This window comes from Galeopterus variegatus, unplaced genomic scaffold (assembly GCF_000696425.1).
Source record: "Galeopterus variegatus unplaced genomic scaffold, G_variegatus-3.0.2 Scaffold5830, whole genome shotgun sequence".
Classification (NCBI taxonomy): Eukaryota; Metazoa; Chordata; class Mammalia; order Dermoptera; family Cynocephalidae; genus Galeopterus; species Galeopterus variegatus.
In genome coordinates this window covers 62,508-74,815 of record NW_007731941.1, presented here as the reverse complement: position 1 = coordinate 74,815, position 12,308 = coordinate 62,508, and the positions used below count along the sequence as shown (strand labels likewise).

General features: G+C 55.0%; 1 protein-coding gene across 1 annotated transcript in view; it reads left to right on the top strand.

Moving 5' to 3' along the window:
• The window catches only part of THOP1 (thimet oligopeptidase 1), a 34,135-nt gene that overhangs the window by 13,520 nt on the left and 8,307 nt on the right, over positions 1-12,308 (top strand). The window contains exons 3-6 of the mRNA XM_008590068.1: positions 3,013-3,225; positions 6,155-6,303; positions 7,619-7,726; positions 9,225-9,327. Coding sequence (XP_008588290.1) covers positions 3,013-3,225; positions 6,155-6,303; positions 7,619-7,726; positions 9,225-9,327 — 573 coding nt within the window. The remainder of the gene's footprint in view (positions 1-3,012; positions 3,226-6,154; positions 6,304-7,618; positions 7,727-9,224; positions 9,328-12,308) is intronic.

The following is a 12,308-nucleotide window of genomic DNA, read 5'->3' as shown; positions in this document are numbered from 1 at the left end:
GTCTACGGGCGGCGGTGGCGGCTGACAGGAGCCGGGTGACTGCGACGGCCGAGGCGGCTGGACGCGGACCAGGTGGACGGAGGGGGCCGCCGGCGCAGGGCCACCCACCATGAAGCCCCCCGCAGGTACCGGCCGGCCCTCGCTGCGGCCCCGCTCTGCAGACCCGGGCGTCCCCTGCACCCTCGCGCCCCCTGGGGTCACGACTTGGGCCTAGGACCGGAGCCGAGGGACCTTCGAGGGACCCCCGGCGGGGACTGGGAGTGGCCACGTGGGCGACCCCGCCGCCTCGCTTGTCGAATGGATGAACCAGCTTTTCCAGGGCTTCATTCATTCTGCAAACTTGATGGCGCTTCCTCTACGGGACGGGTCGGCTGGGGGGGACTCTGGGGAGACAGTGATTTAAGAACCCGAGCCCCCCGCCCTCGTCCTCCCGGTGTTCTAGAGCCAGAGGCAGACGTTCAACAGGTAAATAAGCAAGCGAGGATTTTCGATAGGGATCGGTGCCGTGGAGCAAGGCACGAACGGGGCAATCTCAGGGAGACTTGTTTGGAGAGGGTGGTCCTGGAGGGCCTCCCCGAGGAGGTGGCATTTGAGCCGAGACTTGCCAACACCTGGGGAGGAGCGTCCCAGGTGGAGGGAACCGCGAGGGCAAAGGCAGGGAGACAGGAACAGGAGTAACGTGTTTGGAGAGCAAAAAGTCACTTTGGCTACAACACAGTCAGGGGACCTTGTTATTTTAAGGGCAAAAGCGGTGTGACCTGTGTACTGTATTTTAGAAGGTCGCTCAGGTTGTCGTGTGGCACCTCTCTGGTAGTTTACTTGGATTTTCTCTTGTCCACCTGTCCTCCTCCAGCTCTTTTCTTCATTCCATTGCGATGAGGATAGTAATTATAATAATGGTAATAATGATAATTAGGGCTATTCAGGCTTCGGGAAGGCAGGACTGTTGTCTACCTTGTTTGCTGCTGGATTATTAGCTCAGAGACCTGGCACAGGAGCGGCATTCAGTAAATATTTACAGAATGGATGCATGTCCACAAGTTTTTCAAATCCTAGCTCTTCCTGCAGGATTTTCAGACAGTGCCAGCTCACCTTGATCTCCATTTTATCAGAGCTCCTGAAATCCTTCTTTGCCACCTGTGCTGACTAACTTAGAGCCTTTCTTTTACTTCCTTTCTTTCTCTCATTTTACCAGTGGTTCTCTGCCAGGGTGATTGTGCCACTTCAGGGAACATTGAGCAGTGCTTGGGGACGTTCGTGGTTGTCATGACTGGGGGTGCTCCTTGCGTGGAGTTGGTGGGGGCCAGGGACGCTGCTCAGCACTTGCAGTGCCCAGGAAAGCCCCGCCACAGCGAACGATCTGGCCCCAGTGTCCACAGTGCCAAGGGGGAGGCCCTGGTTTATTCCCTCATTTCACTGCAGAAAGAGTAATTTGATTACAGGATGCTACCCTGACCTCCCTAGATGATATAATTTATGGCATTTGTACCATGTTACCCTTCTCGAATAGGGGAAAATCCTGATTATTGAAAGATCCCTGACTGTAAGAGTTTTTGGACAACAGATTGTGGTCTGTGATAATAGCTGTATCTGGAAAACTTTCTCGGGTATTCAGGATGTAACATGTTTTGCTTTCATTCCCTCGTTGGATTCTCAGGCAGTTCTGCACTCTGCGTCCTATATGTAGTCCCCATATTTACAGATGGGAATCCTGAGATTTGGGGAGGTAAAGTCTCTTGCCAGGATCCCACAGCTAGCACGTGGCAGAGGTGAGACTCAAACCCAGTTAGTCTGACTTTAGCTTCTGCACTCGAATCAGCGCATTGTACTTGCCCCCGCCTTCGTAAAAATGCCCGTCTGGTTGTCAGGTCCCCATCCTGTCCGCCTTCCAGGGTTCCACCTTGCACTCAGGATTAGATTTCAAACCCTTTGTCAGTCTGCACCAGGGTTTAGCACACTATGGCCTGCCTATGTTTGTACAGCCCACGAGCTAAAAATGATTTTTGAATGGGAGAGAAACTGTATGTGGCCTGGGAAGCCTAAAATACATGGCCCTATACACCCCCCACCCCCATCTTCAGGGCTCCATTTACACAACCATTTCTCACAGAGACCCTAGAGTGCGTGGCCGAGGTAATGACACTCCCATAGCATCTGCCCCTGTGGGATGGCCGCGTCCCATCCTGGACTGCTTGCTGAGTTAGCGGGGGCCTGTGTGTTCTCCCAGCTGGGTGTGGAGTGCAGAGTAAGCAAGAGAGGGGCTTCTCCAGGAAACACCAGCGCGCTTCCGTTTTCCCTGTGCTGTGGCAGGAGTTGAGCAGTGCTGCGGTGGTCCGAGACTCCCCCTTTTTGTGAACACCCAGGCTTCTTTGCAGGGTGCTGCTGGCTGGGACCTGCACTTGGTATCTCTAGGACAGGGTTTTTTTTTTTTTTTTTTTTTTTTTCCTTTTTGTCTTTTTCCGTGACCGACAACGGATCGCAACCCTCGGTGTCGCGCCCGGACCGGACCGGGACCAGCAACGGGATCGCAACCCTTGGTGTCGCGCCCGCACCTCGCTCAGCCACCGAGCGGCCGGTCTGTATGTGGGATCCGAACCCTCGGCAGAAGCGCCGCCACGCTCACAAGCGGCGCACTGTAGCAGTGCGCCACCGGGCCGGCCCAGGACAGGGTTTTTTAACAGGGTTTTTTACCTTGTCTGTGGTGGGGCTGGAGAAGGTGGGCTGTCCCGGGCACTGCAGGTGCTGAGCAGCATCCACCCACTCCATGCCAGGATTACCCCCTACCAGGACAATCAGAATGTCTCCAGACATTGCCTGGCATATCTGGGAAGGAGTTTAGGGGGCTACAGGGTCAATCAGTCTGTGTGTTCCCAGTAAGCCCCTGGGCCTTGCTCACCTGGGTGGGGAGGAAGTTGATCCTCTCCTTTCCCTCTAGCCCACAGTAACTCTGACCCTAACCCTGGGCTTACAGCAGACCTGATGAGCACTGGGTTTTGTCCACTCTCTGTCCAGCCTGCGCAGGCGATGTACTGGATGCAGTGTCTCCGTGCTCAGTCGTAAACCACCTGCGATGGGACCTGAACGCCCAGCAGATAGAGGAGCTCACCAAGGAGCTCATCGAGCAAACCAAGCACGTGTACGACCAGGTGGGCGCCCAGGAGTTGGAGGACGTGTCCTATGACAGCACGCTCAAGGCGCTGGCTGATGTGGAGGTGTCATACACAGGTACGTCCAGGTCAGGATCGCTGGTATTGTGGAGCCAGTTCACAGCCCAATGCTAATTGTCCAGCTCCTTGACCCTGACCCTGGGTAGTGCCACTGCCTCCCTAGAGTGGGTGTGACGGGTAAACACGATGGTAGGTGTAAGCACCTGGCAGGTGCTGGTCACTGGGAGGCACCCAGGAGCGGCTCGTCCCCACCCATGCCCTGCTCCACTTCGCCACCTCGTCCTTTCAAAGTCCTCGGTGGTTGTATCACGTGAGAGCCTGAAAGGGGAACATGTATTTCAACAGCACACCTCTCCAAGGCCAGCTCAGGTGACGGCCTTGAAACCAGTGTCCCTTCCAGCCTCTTTTCTTGTCATGGAGGATATTTATTTTCTCTCTGAACTGCTGAACCCGGCCCTCTTGCCATCCCTTTCCCCTGTCTCCTCAGCTTCCACCTGTGCTATGGGTAACCTTGTGCCCTCAGGCGTCCCCATCACCACTAGCCAAAGCCTTCTCTTCTTTCTCCTCGGGGTCCTTCTGCTGAGGACTGAGGTGCCTGGTCAAATAGGTGGTGAAACTAATCCCAGAGCCCCCTTTGTAGAGGTTGACAGTGTACATATCCATCTGAAACACCAAGAGAAGTCTCACAGAGAGAACTCCAGGCACGGAAACCCCGTGCTCCTCAAATGTCTAGCAGAGGCTTTTTTTCTGGGAATCACTGAGAATCCTTGAATTCAAGCTGAGGGATCTTAACATGTCCCTGACACGTCACTGTGGCATGTTGGCTGACCCCTGGCCTGCACCATTCAGGCTATAGAGGTTTGCTGTTGTTGATGAGTGGGCCAGGAGGTGAGGGCTGCAGCTCAGGAACCGGCCCGCCACCCCACAGACCTGGCTTTGAGTCCTGGCTCTGCTTCCTGCCACTCTGGCTTCTGGCAGGTGGGTTATCACCCAGCCCAGGCTCAGTTTCCCCTCTTCTGTCAAGCAGTGGCTCCTTCCCTCCCATGTCTCTCGCAGGAGTCTCACCAGGCTCCAGTGATGCTAATTCCCTCAAATCAAGCATCACTGTACCAGACGTCATTCAGTCTCCCCGACCTGCCAACTTTTCTACTTCTGCAGCCTTTTATTTCCTTCTCCACACAGTCATCAGAGCAGTTTTAAAGAAAATGAAAACCAGCCATGATATCCCTCTCTTGTAATCCCTCTGTGCCTTTCTGCTGCCCTCAGGAAGAAGACCAGAGTCCTGGGCATGGGCTGCGGTGCCCTGCACTGTCTGCACCTGGCCCCGTGGCCTCCTGTGCCCACTCGAGCTTGGCGTGCTCCCCCATCTCAGGGACTCCCTGACCAGCACGGAATTCTCCTCACCCTGCACTCTGCTAAATGTTACGCTTTCTCTGATCACAGATTAGGCCCATTTCCTCTGGGCGCCCTTCTGTCCCTCCTCTCCCCATGCTCTGAGCGGCTGTGTCTGCACACTCCTTCCATTTACAGCTGCTTGTTTCAAAGTTAGCCTGTAAATTCCAAAACCACAGGGCCTGTCTTCTGTTCTGTCTTCAGCACCAGCACCCTAACCCGCCTCTGTTTAGTACGACTTGACTGAATGGCCCTGGCAGAGGTCTCTGGTGTACAGCCAGACACATCAAGACCTGGGGATATTTTCATTGGCCCAGAATCGTGGTAGTGACCCAACCACGATTTGAGCTCAGTTCTTCCCAATGCAAGAGATATGCATTTTGTTTTGTTTTGTTTTAACCACTCTACTGAAATATAATTTGCATACATATAATTCACCCATTTAAAGCATACATTTTGTAGACTGTGAGTTCTGGGAGAAGAACAATGAAGTGTATATTTCAGTGGTTTTTAGTATATTTGCACAGTTGTCCGACTGTCACCACTCTTTAATTTTATTTTTTTTATTATTTTTTAATTTTTTTTAAAGATGACCAGCAAGGGGATCCTAACTCCTAGCTTGGTGTTGTCAGCACCACGCTCACCCATTGAGCCAACCGGCCATCCCCATACAGGGATCCGAACCCGCCGCCTTGGTGCTATGAGCACCACACTCTCCCAAGTGAGCCACAGGCCGGCCCCTAGCACTCTTTAATTTTAGAGCACTGTCATCCCTCAAAGAGAAACTCTATACCCCTTAGTGGTCACTCCCCATCCCCTCCCCCAGCCCTGGTACCCACGAATCCACTCTCTGTCTCTGTGGACTGGCCTGTTCTGGACGTTTCATGTAAATGGAATCACACACTGTATGGCCTTTTGTGTCTGGCGTCTGTCACTGAGTGGGATGTGTTCACGGTCCGTCCACGTGGCAGCGTGTGTCAGAGCCTCGTTCCTGTTCGTGGCCCAGTGATGTTCCGGTGTGTGGATGGACCACGTTGCACTTATCCGTTCATCTGTTGATGAATACTTGGGTCACTTCCACCTCTGGCTGCTGTGGACATTGGCATACAAGTTTCTGTGTGGATGTGTGTTTTCATTTCTCTTGGCTAGATGCCCACGAGTGGAACTGCTGTGTCATAGGGTAACTATTTTAAGACTTATGCTTTCATAGCCACCCCCTCTTCCTCTGTTTAACAGAAGGAGCGAATATGCTCTGGAAATGATAAAATGGTTTATGCATTTGAAATATAACCATCACCACCCATGGTGCTTTCTAGAGCTGAGTCCGTTTGCCTCTCTGTTGTTACGCCTAGCTCTTCGTGGCCCTTCCTGGCTTGGAGTATCATGAGTTGAATCTGTGTTTCCCTTCGGACTGTGAGATCCCCAAAAACAGGGGTGGCAGCTCTTCCTCTCTTTCCCAGCACCCAGCCCAGGGCCTGGCATGGATGATGTTCACTGAAAGGGAACAGATGTGCTTGGGTGGGGGTGAGGGGGGTGCCTGCCAGCTCCCACCAGGACGTGCTCTCACACCTGCCTCTGTGCTCCGCCTGTTTCAGTTCAGAGGAATATCCTTGACTTCCCCCAGCACGTTTCTCCACACAAGGACATCCGGACAGCCAGCACAGAGGCAGACAAGAAGCTCTCAGAGTTCGATGTGGAAATGAGCATGAGGCAGGACGTGTACCAGAGGATCGTCTGGCTCCAGGTGAGAGCACGGTGAGGAATACAGCGGCCAGTGGCTGGTGGGGACACAGCTGTCGTGACACAACGCCGGGCAAACTGGAGGTAGATGATAGGGTGGGATGCAAGAACCTCTGACTGGGCACCAGTGCGTTGAAGCCGCTTCAGAACTGGTGACTTCTGCTGTCTAGATTTTAAAAAGCATAAAGCTGAAGAGTCCCAGGGACAGATGGTGGCGATGGTCGCACGCTCGCATCAATGTGCTTGACTCCACTGAACCGCGCACTTAAACACGGTTAAAATGGCGAATTTCACATGGTATGTTTCACAGTTTTTTTAAAAAACCATAGAAAGTGACAAAGACAAATGGAGAACATCAGCCACCAAGTATAAAGCCCCTGGGGCTCTCCCTGCCTCACCCACGCACTGCTTCACCGCGTTTCCGGCCTCCCCTGCTATTACTCAGAGGTGGCATCCCATTCCTACCTGAAGTGAGAGCCCCTGCATGTGTGCAGGGGGTTTCTGCCTCCCCCAGAGGCATCTTGGCAGCAGCTGGGGGCTTCGATGTTGACCCATGTGGTCAGGAGAAGCAGCCCAAGGTCTTTGGCTCTTGCTGTTCGTCCTGTTAGGCAGGGCCCGGGCCTTGCAGAGACGTCTCCTACCGCTCCCACCGCATCAGGAAAGGGTAGCCAGGTGGGGGATGGCCTGTGAAAGCAGTTTGTTTTTTCTTTTTCCTTTCTTTTCTTTTTTTTTTTTTTTTGGTGGCTGGCCAGTTTGGGGATCCAAACCCTTGACCTTAGTGTTAGCAGCACCTGCACTAACCGAGTGAGTTCACCAGCCAGCCCAGTTTGTTTTTTCTTCAATGACATTTTTATTGAGGCGGTTGCAGCTCCACATACAGTTGTATGAAATAACGCCAGGAGTGCCCTGGCACACATTGCCCCGGGTCCCCGGTGATGACATTTTGCAAAACTTCAGCATAATCTCACAACCAGGATACTGGCCTTGATATAGTCAGTGGTCTCGTTCCTGTTTAACCATCACCCTGTCGAAGGAACTCTGGTCCGATTTTGGTTTGGGGCTGTCCAAACAGAACAGTTGCCTGTGCACAGGATTTGTGCAGACATGGGTCATGGTTCCTCTGGTGTACGTGCCCCGGGTGCCGATGTCGAGTTACACGTACAATCAGGTGTTTGAGAAACTGCCCAGCCACTCTCCGGAGATGTGCACTGTTTTACGTTCCTGCCTGTGACGCGTGAGCGATCCAGCTCCTCCGTGTCCTGCGCAGTGTGTGGTGCCACCCCGACTTTCCATACAGTGTCTCAGTTTGCTTATTCTAGGACAAGGTGCAGAAGGACTCGCTGAGGCCAGAGGCAGCGCGGTACCTGGAGCGGCTCATCAAGCTGGGCCGGAGGAACGGGCTGCACCTCCCCAAAGAAACTCAAGAGGTGAGGGCTCGATTCGTGGTCGGTGTGGGTGGGGCTCCCTGGCTTCCCGCGCCCTGGCCTGATGACTTTCTTTCCACTGCCCAAGGATCTGAACTCTGGGAAGACAGGTGTCCCCGAAACAGCTCTCTCTCTGTACCCTCTCACCCTCCATTCTCTGGGGGAGTCAGACAGTGCTTCCTGAGAGCATGGGGCTACCTTGGCTCAAAAGAAGGCAGAGGGTGGGGGAATCAGGCACCTCTGATGACTTGGATGCGGTGGCACCTCCTGTTCACTGGCCAAGAACTGGGGCTGGGGGAGGGTAGCCACCTGCTCATGTCCTGTGATTAGTAAGTGACAGTGCCCTGTGCGCTCCCATTCCCTTTTCTGTCCTCTGTGCCCAACAGCCCTCAGTCCTGTGTCCTCACGGCCATCTGCGCCCCCCAGAAGGCCTTGCTGGGGGGCTTCTATCTCACAGACGGTGGGCAGCCACCCCCTAGCCAGCCCGACATTTCCTGCCGGTGCGGCTCCCTGCCTCTTGCCTGGACCCTGACCGGTGTGGGGCGGAGCTGGGGGCAGCTGCAGTCGTCTCCTTCTGGGCGTCCCTCTGCTGGTACTTGTCTCTGCCTTGCATGAGCCGTGAGTCCTGCGCTGGCCGTGCTGCCTGCCCCTCCCCAGTCAAGACAGAGGGTCCAGCCAGTGGACCCTCAGCCTCGGCCCCGCCTGCCCCAGACTCTTCCCACTGCTGCTCGGGCAGGAGGCTCAGTGCACAGCGCCCTGCGTGGCTGCCTTCCGAGGGAGTCCTCGTGGGTGCCGCAGCCCGGGGTGCGGAGCATGGCTGACACCTGACGGCCTGGGATCAGCCCCCACTGCGCCACGACCTGGTGGGGGACTGAGGCACCCCGCCCCACCCTTCTTTCCTGCCCTGGGTCATGGTGAGGGTTACCGGCATTGGTTTGTGCAGAGCTGTTTCTTTTTTTTTTTTTTTTTTAAAGATGACCGGAAAGGGGATCTCAACCTTTGACTTGGTGTTGTCAGCACCACGCTCACCCAGTGAGCGAACCGGCCATCCCTATATGGGATCCGAACCCGGGGCCCTGGTGCTATCAGCACCGCACTCTCCCGTGCAAAGCTGTTTCTAAAAACCAGATTTACTAGATAAAGGAGGAAAATTTATCGCTGTGAAACATTCTGAAGCTCAGGCTGTAGACTCTGAGCGTCATTCCTGACAGGCAAGGACACAACCCGAGGTCTCCCGGGATTGCCCGGCTCAGCAGCAGAAGCCTGTGCTCAGCTTAGTGCCACGCGCTTCTGCGACTTCCTGTGTCAGTCGTGAGCTTTTCTTTGTACCTGTCCTTCCTCACTCTTGCCGCTGCAGTTGTCCCTCTCCCTGCCTGGGTCATGGCAGGACAACCCTGAGCCCCCGGTAGGACCTTTCCGGGAATGCGAGCCTTCCCGCCGCTCTCGTGCCGCCTCTGCCTCTGCGAGTCCCCCCTCCCGCCACTGTCATCTTTCCCTCCAGAAAATCAAGAGCATCAAGAAGAAGCTGAGCCTCCTGTGCATCGACTTCAACAAGAACCTGAACGAGGACACGACCTTCCTGCCGTTCACACGCGAGGAGCTAGGTAGGTACAGGGCGGTGTGGTGGGGGGCGGGCCCGCTGCCTCCTCCCGTGGCTTCTGCAGCCAAGAGTGGCTGGAGGCCACTTGGGACGGGGGATTTCTTCCCTGGGAGCACTCCAGAGCATTGCAGAACCTAAGGCTCCAGATTCTTCCTCAGGGAGGGCCTTGCTCTGCCTGACCACGATTCCGTCTCTGACAGAACATCCCCCGGGGCAGCGGCAGGAGCATGGGCTGGGATGTGGCTGTCGCAGGTGCCAGTCTCAGCTGTGCCACTAAAATGGCTGGAATTTCCCCTGTGAGACCCCACATCCCTGACCCCTCCCTCCCTTATTTTATTTTTATTCCTACAAAATGAAGGGGTAGGTGTAATGACAATTCCTACATTCTTCTCCTAGACCCACCCTGGTAGCATTCTGCTCTGTCCTTCTCTGCAGAGATGCCCGTGTTGAATATATGTATTTTTTTCCTGAACCACGTGAGAGTTACTTGCAGGCCTCGTGACACTTGTCCAAGAATGAGGACCTCCTCCTGCATAACCTCATTGCCCGTCTCGCCCTCGAGATGCAGCATTGAACCATGGTGTTGTGTGAAACAGACGGGTCCTATCATCCTAGGACACTCTGTAACTGCCTGTCTGTCCCCATCCAGGACCCTGGTAGGGTTCACCCCTCATGTTTAGCTTTCATGTCTCTTTAGGCTCCTTCCCAGGGGAACAGTTCCCTGGCCTCCCCGTTTCCCACGGCAGTTGTGCTGCCTGTGAGGGCTCTGCCAGGACTCAGACAGGGCTGGGACATTTGACCAGTTCTGTATGATATAAGGCAATACAAACCTAATTCTGTAATTCTAGCAGTGGTTGCCTCTGAGGTGGCCGCTGAGAAAGGACCCCATGACCCATGACCTCTGAGGGTAGCTTGGTTGTAGAATTACCCAGACATGAGTTTCCCTGAATAAGCGCTTTGATCAGTAACCACTGAACTCGGCTGTCCTTCCTGTGTACTAGCATCAAGTCCCACCACCTGGCCCCCAACACTTAGGAGAGACAAGGTCCTGTGTACAATTTGCTTTAAAGCACATGGTTCCCCAGCCAAAGAGGGGCCCCCAGCCTCTGGAATCTGGGTTTCAGCAGAGGCATCTGGTCACCCATACCATGCTTGTGGGGCTGCTCTCCCACTGCTCTCCCCCGCCAGGGGTCCCCCTCTGTCTCTGCCTGGCCTCCAGCAGGCAGCTCGAATCCCCCGCAGGACAAACAGTTGTGCAAAGTGGTTTAGTTGATGGCCCTCCAGGCGTCACTGGAATGGGACTGTGTATCTGTACCTGGACACATTTGCACCCCCAGCTGGAGTGTCCACAAGTGACCTTCTGAGTCCATCACTCTCGTTCTGTTCACGGTTGTTAGCTGCTCCACTGTGGGGTCAGAGTGTTCCCTTCTCCCCCGTTTGTTTGTTATTTGTTTGCATCAGTGTGGACTTTCAGGTTCCTATTTTATTCAGCAGGTTACGATCCATTGCTATCGTTATTTATTTCAAATCTCCAGTTGTCCCGCTTTGACCGTTGGGAGCCCGCTCAAGCTGGTTCCTGTGTCCTTTGGTCATGCTTCTGTTACCCTTTGAGCACTTTCTTTTTGACACACGATGCTGCAGGCTCATCCTGCGCTTTCCTGGCACTGGCACCAGCCTCTTCAAGGAGCCCCGGTTCCTTATAGTGGAGAATGATATTTAGAAACCAAGATTCGGGAGCCGGGCGTGCTCATGGGGACTGGGGAGCTGTTGTCTCCCGGCACCCTCAGCAGGCAGGCTTAGGAGACACGTGTATCTCTGGACCTTGCGCACACTCTTCTGTATCTATAAGTAAACATCCCCGCATGCATGCTCGTACCTTCACCTGCAGTCTAGTGCCGCAGGGCTCATCCACCCACCCCTTTTCTGTACCTTAATTTACTCCCTTCTCCAGCAGTGGAAATCTGCTCCTGGAGGATGGAGCACTTTCGTGGTGGAAATGCCTTGTTTAAGGCCTCACAGTCATCGGGAGGAAGCCGTGCAGTGCTCCCAGGGAGGGCTGCCATGCTGCCTGCTGGGCCCCTAGCTCCCACCAGGACATCCCCAGCTGGGCTTGGCCCTGGCTGAGTCACACAGCACAATCTGTCAGGCCCGCGCAGTGCCAGGACATGAACAGGAATGAGGGAGAGGTCCACCCCCTGCTGGACGCCTCAGCTCCTCTGTCACATCCCACGCCCATGGGCTGACCTCCCAAATGGCCTTGTCTGTCATGCTCGTCCTCACCAGGTCGTCCCTTCTCTGCTTTACGGCTGTGAGGGTCCTGGGTGAGCCGGTCTCTGAAGGAGCCACGGCCCAAGTTGCAGCTGGAGCATGAGACATAGTGGCCCAGGCACCTCCTCAGCTGTGGGGGGGTAGCCCTGAGGTTCTCAGTCCCAGTGGACGCACCGGCATCTCTGCTCCTTAGGATGGTTGGGACAGGGGGCTGGGGGTGGGTGAGGCTGTTGTGGCAGTGGGAGGCACTGCCCAGCAGGGAATGCAGCAGTGGGGCTGATGTGGAGGGCTTCAGGTTGGCTGGTGATGCCACCACCAAGAAGGGACACAGGACAAGAGGCGGGGTCAGTGGGAATGAGGGTGCACCTGTGTGAGCAGGTCCAGGAGTTTGGATTGGGCTCGTTTTGGAAGGACAGATTTGAAAGTGGCCAGTGATGGGTGTCTGGGGCCATGGGTAGGCCAGTGTGGGGAGGGTGGGGGAAGAGGGCAGCCCACAGGGGTGTGCGTGGCAGCACAGACTGGGATTCAGACTTGGGGAGGGGGACTTTGGCTTGGGGGTCATCGTTTAGGAAAAGCAAACTAGCAAGTCTGTCTTCCTCCAGCACATTCTGAGCTTCCCTTCGCCTGCTGGGAGCTTCCTGTTTCCCTCTCTGATGGAAATCTTTGTCTTTGACACTGTTTGCACTGCCTGAGGCTCTCTGGGCTCACCTGTGCGGG